Genomic DNA, 15,020 nt, shown 5'->3' with positions numbered 1-15,020 from the left:
TCTTTATGGTCTGACATATATGCCTATATAGTTCAGAACAGGCCATTAATAAAGAATAATGTGGATGCAATGTGTGTACCTGCATTTGTAAATATACCTGCACTGGCTCTGACCTGAGTCCTTTCTAATGACAGCAAGTGATAAAACTGCAGTATCAGTACATTCTATGCCACTGATCTATGTGGTGCAGCTTAAAGGGGTATTCCCATATCCAAGATCCTATCCCAATATGTAGTAGGTGTAATAATAATAATATTAGCAAATACCTCCAATTAGAAATGTGGTATAGTTCTTCAGATTCACTATGTTGCTTACCTAATGTGCAGGTATTGCAGTAGCCGAGGTATCCATGATTACAAACACTAGCAACTAACTAACTGTCCCTAGGCCAGTAGTCATAACCATGGATACCTAAGGTACTGCCGCCAAACTCTGCATATAGCACTCACTTATAATATAGAGGTGCTTTTTTCCTAATGCTGCAGAAAATTGTTGTAGTCACTCCCTTACTATATCACTGTTCTCCTGGTCTTTGCTTGTGATAGGTTTCTCATTGGCTGGTGACTTTTACAAGCAGGAGGCGCAGGAGAGCAGGGTGAAGCAGCATCTCATAGGAGTACACTGGGGACTCTGAACTCAGAGAGAATAGACACTGAGTGTGCATAAGGGATCTTTATTCTTTAACTTAGCAGCAAATCACGGTAGTGACTCACCTACTATATCACTGCTCTCCTGGTCTCTAATATAACGCATAAATATTATCTTCAGTAGCATGGTATGTATTAGGGTAAATACAGAGAAAAAGGAGGACAGAGCTTATACCGGACTGGTAATCAGAGAGTTCAATGTATATGGATGTAACTGAGATGGAATGTAACTAATTAATCAGCTAAAATATTGATGAAACGTTATCATTATATGTGCAAATATATTCCTGTGTGCTGCTTTCATTATCAAATTGTGGGATTTATCGGTATTTCCACATCTACGGATTTGACGCACTTACCTTATTTTTAACCTGTAACATAGAAAATAATTGACTCAAAAGAAAATTTTCGTAGTTACCTCTCCGCTGTCTGTATGAAGAATATGCAATGAGCCATCACTAGTGCCCACTACTGCCAAGTCTCCCTTGCTACTTAGTCCAACACCACCCGGGGTAGAGGCAACATCCAAGGATTTGCTGTCGTGGAAATAGAAACTTCAGTTACTGATACAAAATGATAATGACACCGAAATCCAAAGTAGCTCCATCACACACTCCCTTACCTGCTGCAGAAATTGACAGAGTTGGGCTTATTGTCCCATGCTGTGATTAACTGGCCTTCTGGGCTCTTCCAGTCTGCCAGAACCTCTTGAGCTTGGATGCAAACTGGGGAACAATCAGGTTCATTCAGAGCCAACTGATAAAACAAAGAAGGATTATGGGATAGAATGTGAATGGATCTCTCAATGAATTCCCTGAATACCCTGACTGGAGGTTCAGGGGTTGGTGACTCCTTCTCCATTTGTTCACAAGATGAAGGTCTTTTTGAAAGTGCAATCCCTAGATGAAAAAAACATGGGTTAACATGCATAAATGCCATAACACATGACCTAACATAGGATGAGAATAATAACCCAACACTTATGTGCAGCATAGATGGCTGAGGAACAACTGCAGATGCTCACCATAGCTGCTGTAAACCTGGCACAGGTGTGGTAAAAGGCCCAAACTGGCATGTGCCCGCAGAAAAGGAAGGTGTACAAGAAGCTGACCAAGAGTGTGTAACTCCGTGCCACAGAGCTGAGAAATGAAATACAGACATGTAATTGTCCACATTGGTATCCAAACCTAAAACTTAAGACATACCAGGCGCAGAGATGACATACCAGGTGATGGGACAGCTCACTCAGGCCTTCCGCATGGAGCACAGGAGAACTGTCGGGATCTTTAGGGGAGGACACGGTCCAGAAGTGTGCTATCAGAAAGAACGTATAAGACTGCATTTTCATTGCATAAATCTGATTATGAAGACGGGAAAAGGCTTCTTACCTGCCATAAGAAGATGCACTGCACGCACCACTTCTGGTCTTCCGAAATAACGTTTCTCCACAGCTTCTCGTAAAAGACAGCTAGAGAGATGCAGTCTGGGGTCAGAAGTCAAGTTGTGGCTCCAGAGACCGAGAACGCTGCAAAATGAGCAAAGAAAGAAAACACCATCAGTACAACTGAATGAATATTTAGTGACCAAGTAGAAGTCTGCTTTTCCCAAAAATCTGGTATGATGCAGATAATCGTTTCTATATGATAAAGATGAAGATGACCTATCAGCTCTCCTGACATATGTCTTTCAGTAAATATTTGCATAGTCCATAAAATAATTTTGGCGCACCAGCTCTGCATTGTGGTGTTCTCCCTCCTGGAAATGTAGAAATAAATTGATATCTGGCAGTAATTGTTTCCTTTGAGAGGTGTGTCCTTACACATATAAGGGTGCAGTCACAGGGCTGTATAAATTGGACAGAGATCAGACCGCAGTGCACGGACTGGCCGCAGGTCTCCCGAGACGATAGTGACAGCTGCATAAAAATATATGAAGCTGTCATGCTAGGATCAGGAGAGCTGCCGGCCAGTCCGTGCACTGCAGTCCGTCTGACTGTGCCTTACCGCTGACCTATTAGTACTGACAATGTAAGACTGGTCAGAAATACACCCCACTAGCAGGGTAAAGGTAAAGCACATTTTCAACTTATTAATTTCCAGGTAGAATTAAGGAACAGCACAATGAAAATTTCTAGCTCCACAATTGTATTTAAAGGAGAATATTAATATTCGCATAAACAGAAGAGCTATCAGGTCCACCAAGAAGGAAAGTGTTTGTCTAGAACAGAGCTTCAATGGTCTCACCTTCTAAGTCCCCCGAGAAGCAGGGAAAAAGTGGCCATGGGAAGGTTGTCCGTAGAAGTGGCTGCCGCCACCATTTCTGCCCAGTTGGCTGTGTACATAGACCTAACCTGCTGCAGTGAACTCAAGATCCTGAGCAGATCTCTCTCCAGAAGTCCTGAAAGATCATACAGATTACTTCTAGCACCAACTGCTAGCTGAACATACACTCCAAAAAGGCTTTGTTCATACCGTTTCGTGAAACGCAAATGGCAGTCAAAGCAACAGTGACAGTGTCTGTTCCATGTTCTTCTTCTAAGGTACTTAGCCTCTTCTGAAGTAATTGCGGAAGGGTGGCTGGTAACTTCTGTATGTCCTCAGAGAGCTACACAAGTAATTGGAGGGGTACGAATGGATAATGTTATTACCCTACTAATAAATATATGCTGGTGAAGGGATGTGTATGGAGTGGAAACCGACCTTCTCAAAGATGGCGTTCGCTCGCAGCTCCTCACAGGCAAGAGTTAGATACAGAGGGTCACGTGTCCCCTTCTTTGTCATCAAGAGACGCATCTGCATGAAATCAAGGAAGAAAAAGTAATTAGTGGGGGAATGTTCCTGTTCATGACAGTCAATGGCTTTCAGTGAATTACCACTGCAGGCTAGCTACAAAAACATAACTAAGAGATCAAGATTAATTCACCAGTTTAAAAAAAAAAGAGTTTTCATAAATTCTCTTATGAAATAGTGTTGATTGGTTCCATACTCTAACTGGTGGGCCAACCACTTATAATTACAGGGACTAGCCACTTCACAGGTCCACCTAACATCTCGCTGCCAGAACGCTATAAGTACATGAGCCTGCAAACATTAAAATCATTGGGTCTTCTTTGTTACAGACGCTCAGCAGTTCTATGCTCTGGGTAAAATGGGTTCCTAAGCAGACTCCTCTATCATAGTGTATTTATGCCCTTAACAGGTTATATGTCAAGTACTTTACTTTGTATGTTTTTGATTATTTAAAGAGGATCTGTTACCAGATTTCACATTATAAACAGTATATATTTTGTAATGGATCTCTTACACGTGTTGAGGCTGGTGTATTTATTTTGAAAATCCACACCAGTTGTACTATCTAATCTCTTCATAAAAGTTTAGCTCAATATCCACGTCCCCTAGTATGAATTGACAGCTCCTCAGTGTCCCTCCTCCCTGCGGCAATCTCACACTGTTCATTACAAGCTGCAGCTGTCAGTAAAGCTGGATGTGTGGAGATTGAAATATTTAATTGTGTAATATTAATATTTAAGTGTATTCATTCTATAGCTGGACTTTTAAAATGCTCACCTAATACGAGGATTATACAGTCATTCTAACATATTTTCAAAGTAAATACACCAATCTCATCAGCTCTACAAGTCTATGGGTGTGTGTAAAACATCGGACTGCACTCGGATGTCACATGAGTGCAGTCCGATATATGCGCACAGAAACAATAGAGAAATTAAATACAAATGCACAGGCAACCAGCACTGCAGCGACTCAGTCCTTGTGCAGAGACTCCAGAAGCTCGACCTCATCAGCTGGAGCAATCAATCTTACCATCGGGTGCAACTCCCTCCAGAAACAAAGTAAGCCACAATTCATACATGACGAAAGCGAGGTGGCACGCCGATGTAATAAAATCTTCTTTCATTCCATTTCCATTAAAAATGCAGGGAAGCAGCGCCTTTTACGGACGACGGCCGTTTCGCGTGTCTATCACGCTTCTACGGGTCCAGGCATTGACCTGTAAGTTCTCCATCCTCTCCTCACCTGTGCTGTGATTCTCTCATGTGAGGAAATCGGATCACACTGTGACACTCGGATCAACTCTGACGAAGTTTGATCCAAGTGTCTTTAGCATTATCGTCCCGATTCTCTCACATGAGAGAATTGACGGCCATGTGACCTAGGCCATAGAGGTGACCTGATAACAAGTGATCAGTAAAATCTTGAACAAATATAAAAAAAAAATAAGTAAAAAATATTTAAAAATAATTAACAATTTGTCTTTATGTAGAAACTAGAGCATTCCTTGAAAGGGAATGTGTCATTCCCCCCAAAAAATTTCTACAATTGAAAAATATGTAACACAATAAGGACATAATAATAATAATAATAATAATAATAATAATAATAATAATAATGTTATGTTTAAAATAGTATGAAATATTAACAATTCTTTAAACATTTTGATATGGTCAACTTTTAACCATTAGGGGGAGCAGTTGCTGACATTAGTCATGAAAACCTTGTGAACTGGTAGCTCGCATTACGACTGCAGTAAATGTGGGCGGGATCTCATCACGTGTGTGATGTCACTCCTCCCCACCCCTCTTCGGAGTCTGCTAAAGGATAAAGGAGGACGAATTTTAGTATCACAGTGCAGCGCCATTTTGTTGGTGACTGCAATAATGATAGTGAGATGTGGACAGTGTCACCAAGGACGGCCGGCAGCGCCGATTCTGGCTTTTCCGTTAACTGATGCGAAAATTGAAATGGTGCTCCTTCCCCATAGTGTAATATAATCATGCAGTGAATAAACACAATTCCTCCATTGTTTTGTGGGGGGAAAGGGAGTTTGTTATTTACAGTTTTATTGCAAAATAAAAATTACTTGTCATCATGATGCTCCAGGTCAGTATGATCACGATACCAAACGTTTATTGATTTTTTTAATTTAATTTAAAAAAAAAAAAGTTAGAATAACCCCCCAAAAAATTGCAGCATTTTCTGAGATCAGATACGTTTTTATTTTTCCGTTGATGGGGATATCGGAGGGCTTATCTTTTGGGTGGTGAGCTAATGCTTTTACTGATATGTCTTTAAAGGTACATACAAGGTTTTAGTTGCTTTTTGCTGCATTTTGTTAGGGAGGTAACGTGAATGAAAAACCGCAATCCAGGCATTTTGATTATTTTTTGTTTGTGCCATTTACCGTAAAGGTTAATTAATTTTAATTTAAAATTTTGATAGACCAGAATTTGCAAATGCGGCAATACCATCTATTTTTCTTTTTTAATATATTTCTAAAGAAGCATTCCTCTGATTTATTTATTCTCTAAACCTGTGTAAATTGCAGCCTTCACCCTGTTCCCTGCGCCGCTCCTGTCTTCTTCTCAGTCATGTAACGGCGATTCCAACCAGCCAGATTACACTGTGGTCTACGTGTGACCCGGAAGTCACTATTGCAATGTAAGCCTATGGAGCATCAGTACACTTCCGGCTCACACACAGACGGCAATGAGTGTACTGTAAGTGTATTGATAGGCTCACTGATTGCCATCTATATGTGGGCCGTAAATCGCTATTACAATGTAATCCAATGGAGCCTCGTTTTAACCCTCCATAGGCTTATATTGTAATAGTGACTTCCAGGTCACACGTAAATCACAGTGCAGTACGGCTGGTTGGAATCACCGTCACATGGCTGAGAAGAGGACCGGAGCAGCGCTGGGAACTGGGTTAAGACCGCAATTAGTGAGCACACCAACACACTTATACTGCATGCAAATTTACATAGGTTTAGGGAATAAAAAAAATTAACGGGAGTGCTTTTTTAATGGTTGAAATGGAGCGTGATTAGAATTTTTTTAGTCACATTTGGACCTTACTTTGAACACTGACTCAGTTCTGCTATGTCAGTGTAAAGCCCCATTCAGATGTCTGGGATTCAGGGACTTATGAATAAGGCTTTACTGCTGCATCTACAAAACACATCAGAAGAGATGACTTTGTCAATGACTCAACACACTGCACATTGAAATTGAACGTAGAGCACAGTGACCAGTGACAAAATCATCTCCTCTGATGTGTTTTGCAGATGCCAAAGTAAAGTTTCATTTAGATAATTATGCATTACAGACATCTGAATGAGGCTTTACACTGACATAGCAGAGCTGAGTCAGTGTGCAGTGATGATTACACTGCTGTGCTCTGAACACTGCGGCGGTGAGCACAGCTTGGGTTGCCTGACACTGTACTATTAATACCACGCTTCCAAGCGGTTCTCACCTCTGGAAGAAGTTACTGCCGCACTCCTCAGAGCAGGGCTACCATGGTAACTTCTTAGGCCACGGCCCCACTATCAGTATTTGGTCAGTATTTTTTCTCAGGAGTTGGAGCCAAAACCAGGTGAGGAACAATCAGAGAAAAGGTATAATAGAAACAAGTCACCAATTCTGCATTTATCACCCACTCCTGGTTTTGGCTCCCACTCCTGAGAAAAAATACTGACCAAATACTGATAGTGGGGGCATGGTCTAATTGTGAGAATAGCATGTTTGCCTGGCATTAGTAGTATAATACCAGACTGCCAACCTGTGATCAGTGCCACTGCACTGGTGCTCCTCTCACCGCTACTCGGTCCTCCTGTCATCACTCACCGTTGAACACTGTGTGAGCATGGACTTGGTGTACAGCATTTGTATCTCAGTGCATAGGAGATGCGGTTGGACACCAAACTCAGTCTCCTATGTCCTGAGGCTGCCATACTTGTGGTGTGTAAGTGTTGTGCTTACACTTCCTGACCAGCAAATATAAATTGCAGGCCCCAGTGCCTGCAGAAAATAAATAAATATATAAATAAATTAGTGTTAAAACAGTAAATTGTGTTTTGTTTTAAAAATAAATGCTTATATAATTATTAATACAAATTAAAAATTGTGACATTCCCTTTAAAGGGTACATAGAGAGCTGATCTTCATAAGAAAGAGGACTTGGTACAGTACGCTACTTATGGACTCTAAGAATGTGAGCACCAACATCTGACCTGATTATTAAAAGCAGATTCTTCCAGCTTTTTTCCATATACCGCAAGCTTTCCTCTGACCAGCCCTGCCCGCTCACTTGGTTCCAGCCTGCCCAGGGGAATGAGAGTGATGCCCTTACACTTGCTTAAAGTGCTACACAAAGAAGATCCCTCCGTTACACTCAGAATCAGGTTTACTCTCTGCAGAGACAAAATACAACTTGTTACCATCAACTGTAATCCACTTTATAGAAGACATTTCACTATTTTAACCTGGCTCCAGTGACACAGTTACACAACTCCCCAATATATTTACAAACATGTTTAAATTCTTAGGCGAGTTAATAAACCAATTAGCGAATATTAAAGGAAAAATGTACGTTCAAGAAATTTTAAAAATATAGAAATTTTTTATATACATATATATTACAGATCAAAAGTTTGGACACACTTTCTCATTTAAAGATTTTTCTGTATTTTCATGACTATGAAAATTGTACATTCACACTGAAGGCATCAAAACTATGAATTAACACATGTGGAATTATATACTTAACAAAAAAGTGTGAAACAACTGAATATATGTCTTATATTCTAGGTTCTTCAAAGAAGCCACCTTGTGCTTTGATGACTGCTTTGCACACTCTTGGCATTCTCTTGATGAGCTTCAAGAGGTAGTCACCGGAAATGGTTTTCACTTCACAGGTGTGCCCTGGCAGGTTTAATAAGTGGGATTTCTTGCCTTATAAATGGGGTTGGGACCATCAGTTGTGTTGTGCAGAAGTCTGGTGGATACACAGCTGATAGTCCTACTGAATAGACTGTTAGAATTTGTATTATGGCAAGAAAAAAGCAGCTAAGTAAAGAAAAATGAGTGGCCATCATTACTTTAAGAAATGAAGGTCAGTCAGTCCGAAAAATTGGGAAAACTTTGAAAGTGTCCCCAAGCGCAGTTGCAAAAACCATCAAGCGCTACAAAGAAACTGGCTCACATGAGGACCGCCCTAGGAAAGGAAGACCAAGAGTCACCTCTGCTTCTGAGGATAAGTTTATCCGAGTCACCAGCCTCAGAAATCGCAGGTTAACAGCAGCTCAGATTAGAGACCAGGTCAATGCCACACAGAGTTCTAGCAGCAGACACATCTCTTCAACAACTATTAAGAGGAGACTTTGTGCAGCAGGCCTTCATGGTAAAATAGCTGCTAGGAAACCACTGCTAAGGTTAGAAGCTAGAATATTAAAAAAAAAAAAAAAAAATTGAGTTGCTACATATTTGGATTATTTTAAGAACTCTTGCCCATGTCAAGCAGAAGAGACTTGTTTGGGCTAAAGAACACAAGGAATGGACATTAGACCAGTGGAAATCTGTGCTTTGGTCTGATGAGTCCAAATTTGAGATCTTTGGTTCCAACCACCGTGTCTTTGTGCGACGCAGAAAAGGTGAACAGATGGACTCTACATGCCTGGTTCCCACCGTGAAGCATGGAGGAGGAGGTGTGATGGTGTGGGGGTGCTTTGCTGGTGACACTGTTGGGGATTTATTCAAAATTGAAAGCATACTGAACCAGCATGGCTACCAAAGCATCTTGCAGCGGCATGCTATTCCATCCGGTTTGCGTTTAGTTGGACCATCATTTTTTTTTCAACAGGACAATGACCCCAAACACACCTCCAGGCTGTGTAAGGGCTATTTGACCAAGAAGGAGAGTGATGGGGTGCTACGCCAGATGACCTGGCCTCCACAGTCACCAGACATGAACCCAATCGAGATGGTTTGAGGTGAGCTGGACCGCAGAGTGAAGGCAAAAGGGCCAACAAGTGCTAAGCATCTCTGGGAACTCCTTCAAGATTGTTGCAAGACCATTTCCGGTGACTACCTCGTGAAGCTCATCAAGAGAATGCCAAGAGTGTGCAAAGCAGTCATCAAAGCAAAAGGTGGCTACTTTGAAGAACATAGAATATAAGACATATTTTCAGTTGTTTCACACTTTTTTGGTAAGTATATAATTCCACATGTGTTAATTCATAGTTTTGATGCCTTCAGTGTGAATGTACAATTTTCATAGTCATGAAAATACAGAAAAATCTTTAAATGAGAAGGTGTGTCCAAACTTTTGGTCTGTATGGTATATATATAAAACGAGAACCAGCCCCCCTTCCCTTATCAATAATAAAGTAAAAAAAATTTAAAAAATAAACATATGTGGTATCACTGTGTCCATAAATGTCCGATATATCAAAATATTAAATTAGTGATCCTGATTCCTGATCTGTAAACGTCGTAAGAAGAAAAAAAAAATGGAACTCCAGAATTGCACACACACAGCTACCTCAATGGAAAAATGAAGATAATATGGGTCTTGGAAAATGGTGACAAGCTATTTCTTTTTTTTACAAATAATTTCTTTTTTTCACCACTTATACTGCATAATGTATAGACCAAAACCCTGGATTTCAGTGATGTATTACTTACTAAGCTGCTTGCTATCTTTTTTTTTCTAGAAATACACTGTTTTATCAGCAGGGGACTATTACTAGGAGGATTAGTAAACCTGCTGCCATGTAGTCCTCCATATTCACGAGCTCTGTATAACTCTGCCCCCATCAGTGATTTGCAATTTTCTGCCTATGCATAGTGTACTATACTTAAAAATACAACATGCAGTCCAGTAAGTGACACATCGCTAGAATCAGGGTCTCTGCCCCTTCATCATGCTGCTCTCACATGTGGTAGCAAAAACCCCGTGGCAGATTCCCTTTAAGAATTATATTGCCAGTTCCAGCTTACAGGACATTGAATGCGTTTAAGAAAAAAGCAAAACAAAAACACAAAAGAACAATTGCAGAATTTTTGATTGATTTTTGATTTTGTTTCCCGTTTTACAGTACATTAAATTGTAAAATAAATGTTGTAATTGAAAACTGTAATTGATCTCGTAAAAAAAAATACAAATCCTCAGATGACTGAAAAATAAATAGTTATGGCTTTTTAAAGAAGGGGAGGAAAAAACAAATGCATAAAAATGGAAATTTGCTCTGTCGGGATGGGGTTAAGCACACAGAGAGTGATTCCTGCTCTTTTTCCTTTTGGTAGCACACCCAGTCAAGCAGTAGAGGCATGGAAGAAATTATACAGCATTATTGAGCAGTGTATCTGTGAATTCAGTACTGGATTAACTAGTTATAATCTGTTTCTCAGACTCTCACTCTGCTCCTCTTTCCTCCTTTCCTCTCCATAAATTCTATGTAACATGGCACTTTACTGGGCTGGCAGCCCATCTTGTCGAGAAAAACATGGATTTGAGCTGTTTTTTTTCTTTTTTTTCAGAATGAATGAGGAGTGCGGGAGGCAGGGAAGGAGATGAAAAAGTGGCTCATAAGTGGAGAAAAAAAGCAAACTTCTCTAATAAGATATGACAACATTTCTTATATCCACATGTACTAATAAGTTATGCAAAGTTTCTTGAAAGTATAATTCCATTTTAATGACAGATAATATTAAAGCTGGAGTCGGTACAATTCTACTTAACTCCCACTTCCCAAGTTGTTAATATTATATTTTAGTGCTTCACAAGTTGTCATTCTGGTAACACAGGTAAGATTAGTACCTGGGGGAGGAGATCCGGGATCCAGTCAGAAGTGAGCGCCCCCGCACATCCACACAGGACATCGGCCCCATCAATGAGTAGCGTTAATGTGTCATTCCTTTTTAAAGAGCGGGAAATTAAAAGTAGTAGAGCCTGAAACTCGGCTAAGGCGTCCCTGTTGTAGGATAATTAAAGTTTTCCATTTAGTGATGAGGTATTTGCTTTTTAAAGAAAATCAACCATGTGTACAACATATAACTGCAGCCTCTGATTGTGCCACCAATTTGTACATGAACTGTCTATAATATCCTTACCTTGTAATGTCTTCCGGTTCCGTCCAGATGTGTCCGGATCCCAGAATTCTAAGCGGCAGAAGTTCGTCGACCGCCATATTGGGACACCCAAGTGATGGGTGTCTCAATATGGAAACCGCTGGTGGTACCACCAGCAGAACACCGTCGCGAACACAACGTACACACCGCCGCCTTGATTAGCCGAATGATTCACTGACCGCCGCCATCTTCGTACAGGAGGAGCGCATGCGCAGTTTTAATGTGACCGTCGCTATCTGCCTGCACAAAGATGGCGGTGATCTGATTTACTGAGCGGGGAGACAGCTCAAATGAGAGAACACATGAGGGAAGAAGACAACACAGGGGTGGAGAGAGAGAGCAGATAAGGGGAAGAGCACATGGGGTACACAGGTCAAAGAAGAGATCACATGAGAGAAGACAGCAGATGGGGGGAGAGAAAGCGCACAGGGAGGAGAGAGACAGAGCACAGGGGGAGACAGCTCAAACGGGACAGCACACGAGGGGAGAACACAGCACAGGAAGGAGAGAGACAGCAGACAAGGGGGATAGCACATGGGGTAGACAGGTCAAAGGAGAGAGCACAGACGGGAGAAGACAGCAGATGGGGGGAGAGAGATAGTGGATAGGTGGGTGAGTGAGCACATGGGGGGGGGGGATATTCTCAACGCTGCAAAGCCTGCCCCCATCGTGACATTACCGCCCTCCCGATGCAATAGCATCGGGCCTCCATCTAGTATTTAATAATGACATATGTCCGGTACATCATACATATTGCTTTCTGTTGATTTCTTGAGCTCAATATAAAAGGAAGAAGAGGCATTGTCTGACAATGGCCCAGAGGACTTCATGCTTAAAAGCACTTAGGGTACTGTTGGCTAGCATGTAGAGGTTTGTGCAACCCTTGAAGGATATACTACCCGAGACCTTGACTGACACACTACTAGCCATGCTTGTTTATGTTGTGGGTAGCCTAACTTATACCATGGCATCTCCAGACTGTTTCACGTCTGTCACATATGCTCAGTGTAAAACAGTTCTCACCTATGAAAAAAAATCGGCGGCCTACGGCACAAGGCAATTCTGGTGTTTCCTGGCAGTCAAGTTGCACAATGCTGAGAAACGGCCACAAGCCCTCATGCCGTCTGTTTCTAACAATTTGGTCAGAAACATGCACACCCGTAGTCCACTTGAGTTCATGCTCTGGCAGTGCTCTTCTCATTCCTCCTCACATACACTGAAGGAACAGATATGGAGATACTGGTCCTGCTTCTGGTTAGATGCTCTTGTATGGCCCTGTCTGGCTCTCCTCATATAACAACCCATGTCCTGATATCTGCTCCGTGCTCTTGAGACTTTGTTGGGAGATACAGAAAACTTTCTTATGATGACATGCATAGAGCGCCATTCTGGGGGAGCTGGACTAACTATAAAATCAGAATGAGCTGGAGGTACCACCTCATTCATAAAAAAGAAAATGGCGCTCGGCTCTGCTTACTAAAGCATTAAAGCTCACCTGTCAACAGGATTGTGCTTAGTAAACCACATACACTGTCAGGTGGGCACCATTACCCTGAATAAAATGATACCTTTGTTGATGAAATCCGTCCAGTGGTTCTTTTACAATCTTTACTTTCATTTCTGACATAATGATATGCATGTGCTCTGGTGCTCTCATTATGTATTCAAGTATTCCTATCTGTGCCTTGTGCCAGATCACTGTGCTTTCAGTGACCTACCTACTATTTTACATGCTGACTGTGTAATTTCTATGTCACATTGAAATTTACATTCCCAAAATGGCCGCTGCGGCCGCCAGCGCATGCGCAGTAGCATCTCTCATTTGCCGAGAGATGAAACGGATTCTTAACCACTTCTGCTTCCAAACTGCACAGACTTGTATCCCTGACGTTCAATTGACTTTGGGTTAATACTGCGATGTGCAAATGGTCCTTTAATTTTTTTGAGCAGTGCATAAAACCCCGGACACTGAATGTTATTTTTCTGATTCCAAATTTAGAATGACTTTCAAAATATGCATTCTCCATGTGAGCACTGGGCTAATCTGAGGTTTGTTATGAAGTTGCAAGGGAGGCGGCTGAAGATTCCCATGGGAGATTAGCGCTGGCTTGGCATGCCTATCGCTCTAGTTTCAGTCTTAGAAGAAAACTTACACTTGAACAGCATCTGTCACCAAAGTGATGTGTAGAATAATTCTAGAATCACTTGATACATATTCGGAACGAATTTACTTGCATTTGTGTGTTTCAATAATTGTGAGCGCTTTTTTGTAAATACGATCATTCGTTTTCCCCACCTTTCCGACAGTGTTTATGACAATTGGAAGGCATATACACAAGGGGATGTGCTGGTAACAAATAAGGATTTTTATGTCAGTATAAAAGGTGTAACCAACAACAAAAGAGCAAATTATCATTCATCATTGCATGTGTTTACATTGGACATCCTTTCTAAAAATGATCGTTCAGGAGATCATTGTAAGAAACCCTTTAAAGGCAATAATCAACAGAAGATTCTTAGGTATACATTTAAATATAGGGTATGTATTTACATATGGAACTAGTGGTCTGGCTGTAGGCTCGTCTCCCAATAAAATGACTTTTGAAGAGGTCCAATGTGCCAGTCATGAGAAGTCTAGCATAGAAGTTATATACCAGTCAAGCTGAAAGTGGATTTAGGGCAAACAACAGATAGAGTAGCAAGCATGGTGGCTTAGTGGTTGGCACTGTTGCTTTGTAGCACTGGGGTCCTGCCCACCAAGGACAACATCTGCAAGGAGTTTGTATGTTCTCCCCGTGTTTGCGTGGGTTTCCTCTGGGTTCTCCGGTTTCCTCCCACACTCTAAAGATATACTGATAGGAAATCTAGATTGTGAGAGATGATAATGATGTCTGTAGAGTGCTGCGGAATATGATGGCGCTATATAAGCAAACCATAATAAATAAACAGAAAACCAAGTGCATTGACACACTCCATTCCACTTTCAGCCTGATTTCTTCTTCCCTAGATTTCTCACAAATGACACACTAGATCTCTATAATAAAGGTATCATTTTATTGTGGAGCCATGGCCTATACAGCAATACCATTACTTCCATATGTAAAAAACGTGCTAACAAGTTCCGTTTAATTAACAGCTCCAGTGTAAACTCTACTTCCATCATCAAAGACTTCGCCTTTTTCTATTGTTGCCTTGATAAACTCCAAATATATAGAAACACAAACCTGTACGAGTTGAGGCTCTTGTTTTCTCTTTGCAGACGTTTATTCAGTTGCTTGCAAAAACTTTTTATCATGGTCTCTACATCTTTTGATCTGTGAGTTGCCCCCGTAAAATGACAGATCACTGATGCCGAACTCACAAGTGTCAGTTCTTTTACAAGGTCTGCCTGCAATTGATATACAAGAGAATGTGTTGGCTATACGAACTGTACACGTGGAACC

At 41.2% G+C, this 15,020-nt stretch overlaps 1 protein-coding gene across 1 annotated transcript in view; it reads right to left on the bottom strand.

The window, feature by feature from the left end:
- The window catches only part of TEP1 (telomerase associated protein 1), a 56,743-nt gene that overhangs the window by 12,959 nt on the left and 28,764 nt on the right, over positions 1-15,020 (bottom strand). Inside the window, exons 25-35 of the mRNA XM_073671201.1 lie at positions 14,802-14,965; positions 11,267-11,420; positions 7,680-7,859; positions 3,347-3,439; positions 3,119-3,251; positions 2,891-3,044; positions 2,036-2,172; positions 1,873-1,961; positions 1,672-1,786; positions 1,270-1,546; positions 1,066-1,183 (exon numbers count right to left, since the gene is read on the bottom strand). Coding sequence (XP_073527302.1) covers positions 1,066-1,183; positions 1,270-1,546; positions 1,672-1,786; positions 1,873-1,961; positions 2,036-2,172; positions 2,891-3,044; positions 3,119-3,251; positions 3,347-3,439; positions 7,680-7,859; positions 11,267-11,420; positions 14,802-14,965 — 1,614 coding nt within the window. The remainder of the gene's footprint in view (positions 1-1,065; positions 1,184-1,269; positions 1,547-1,671; positions 1,787-1,872; positions 1,962-2,035; positions 2,173-2,890; positions 3,045-3,118; positions 3,252-3,346; positions 3,440-7,679; positions 7,860-11,266; positions 11,421-14,801; positions 14,966-15,020) is intronic.

This window comes from Phyllobates terribilis, unplaced genomic scaffold (assembly GCF_046119375.1).
Source record: "Phyllobates terribilis strain yellow unplaced genomic scaffold, ASM4611937v1 Scaffold_1__5_contigs__length_1240528914, whole genome shotgun sequence".
Taxonomy (NCBI): domain Eukaryota; kingdom Metazoa; phylum Chordata; class Amphibia; order Anura; family Dendrobatidae; genus Phyllobates; species Phyllobates terribilis.
The sequence above is the reverse complement of the archived record's forward strand: the minus strand, read 5'-3'. Positions and strand labels throughout refer to the sequence as shown.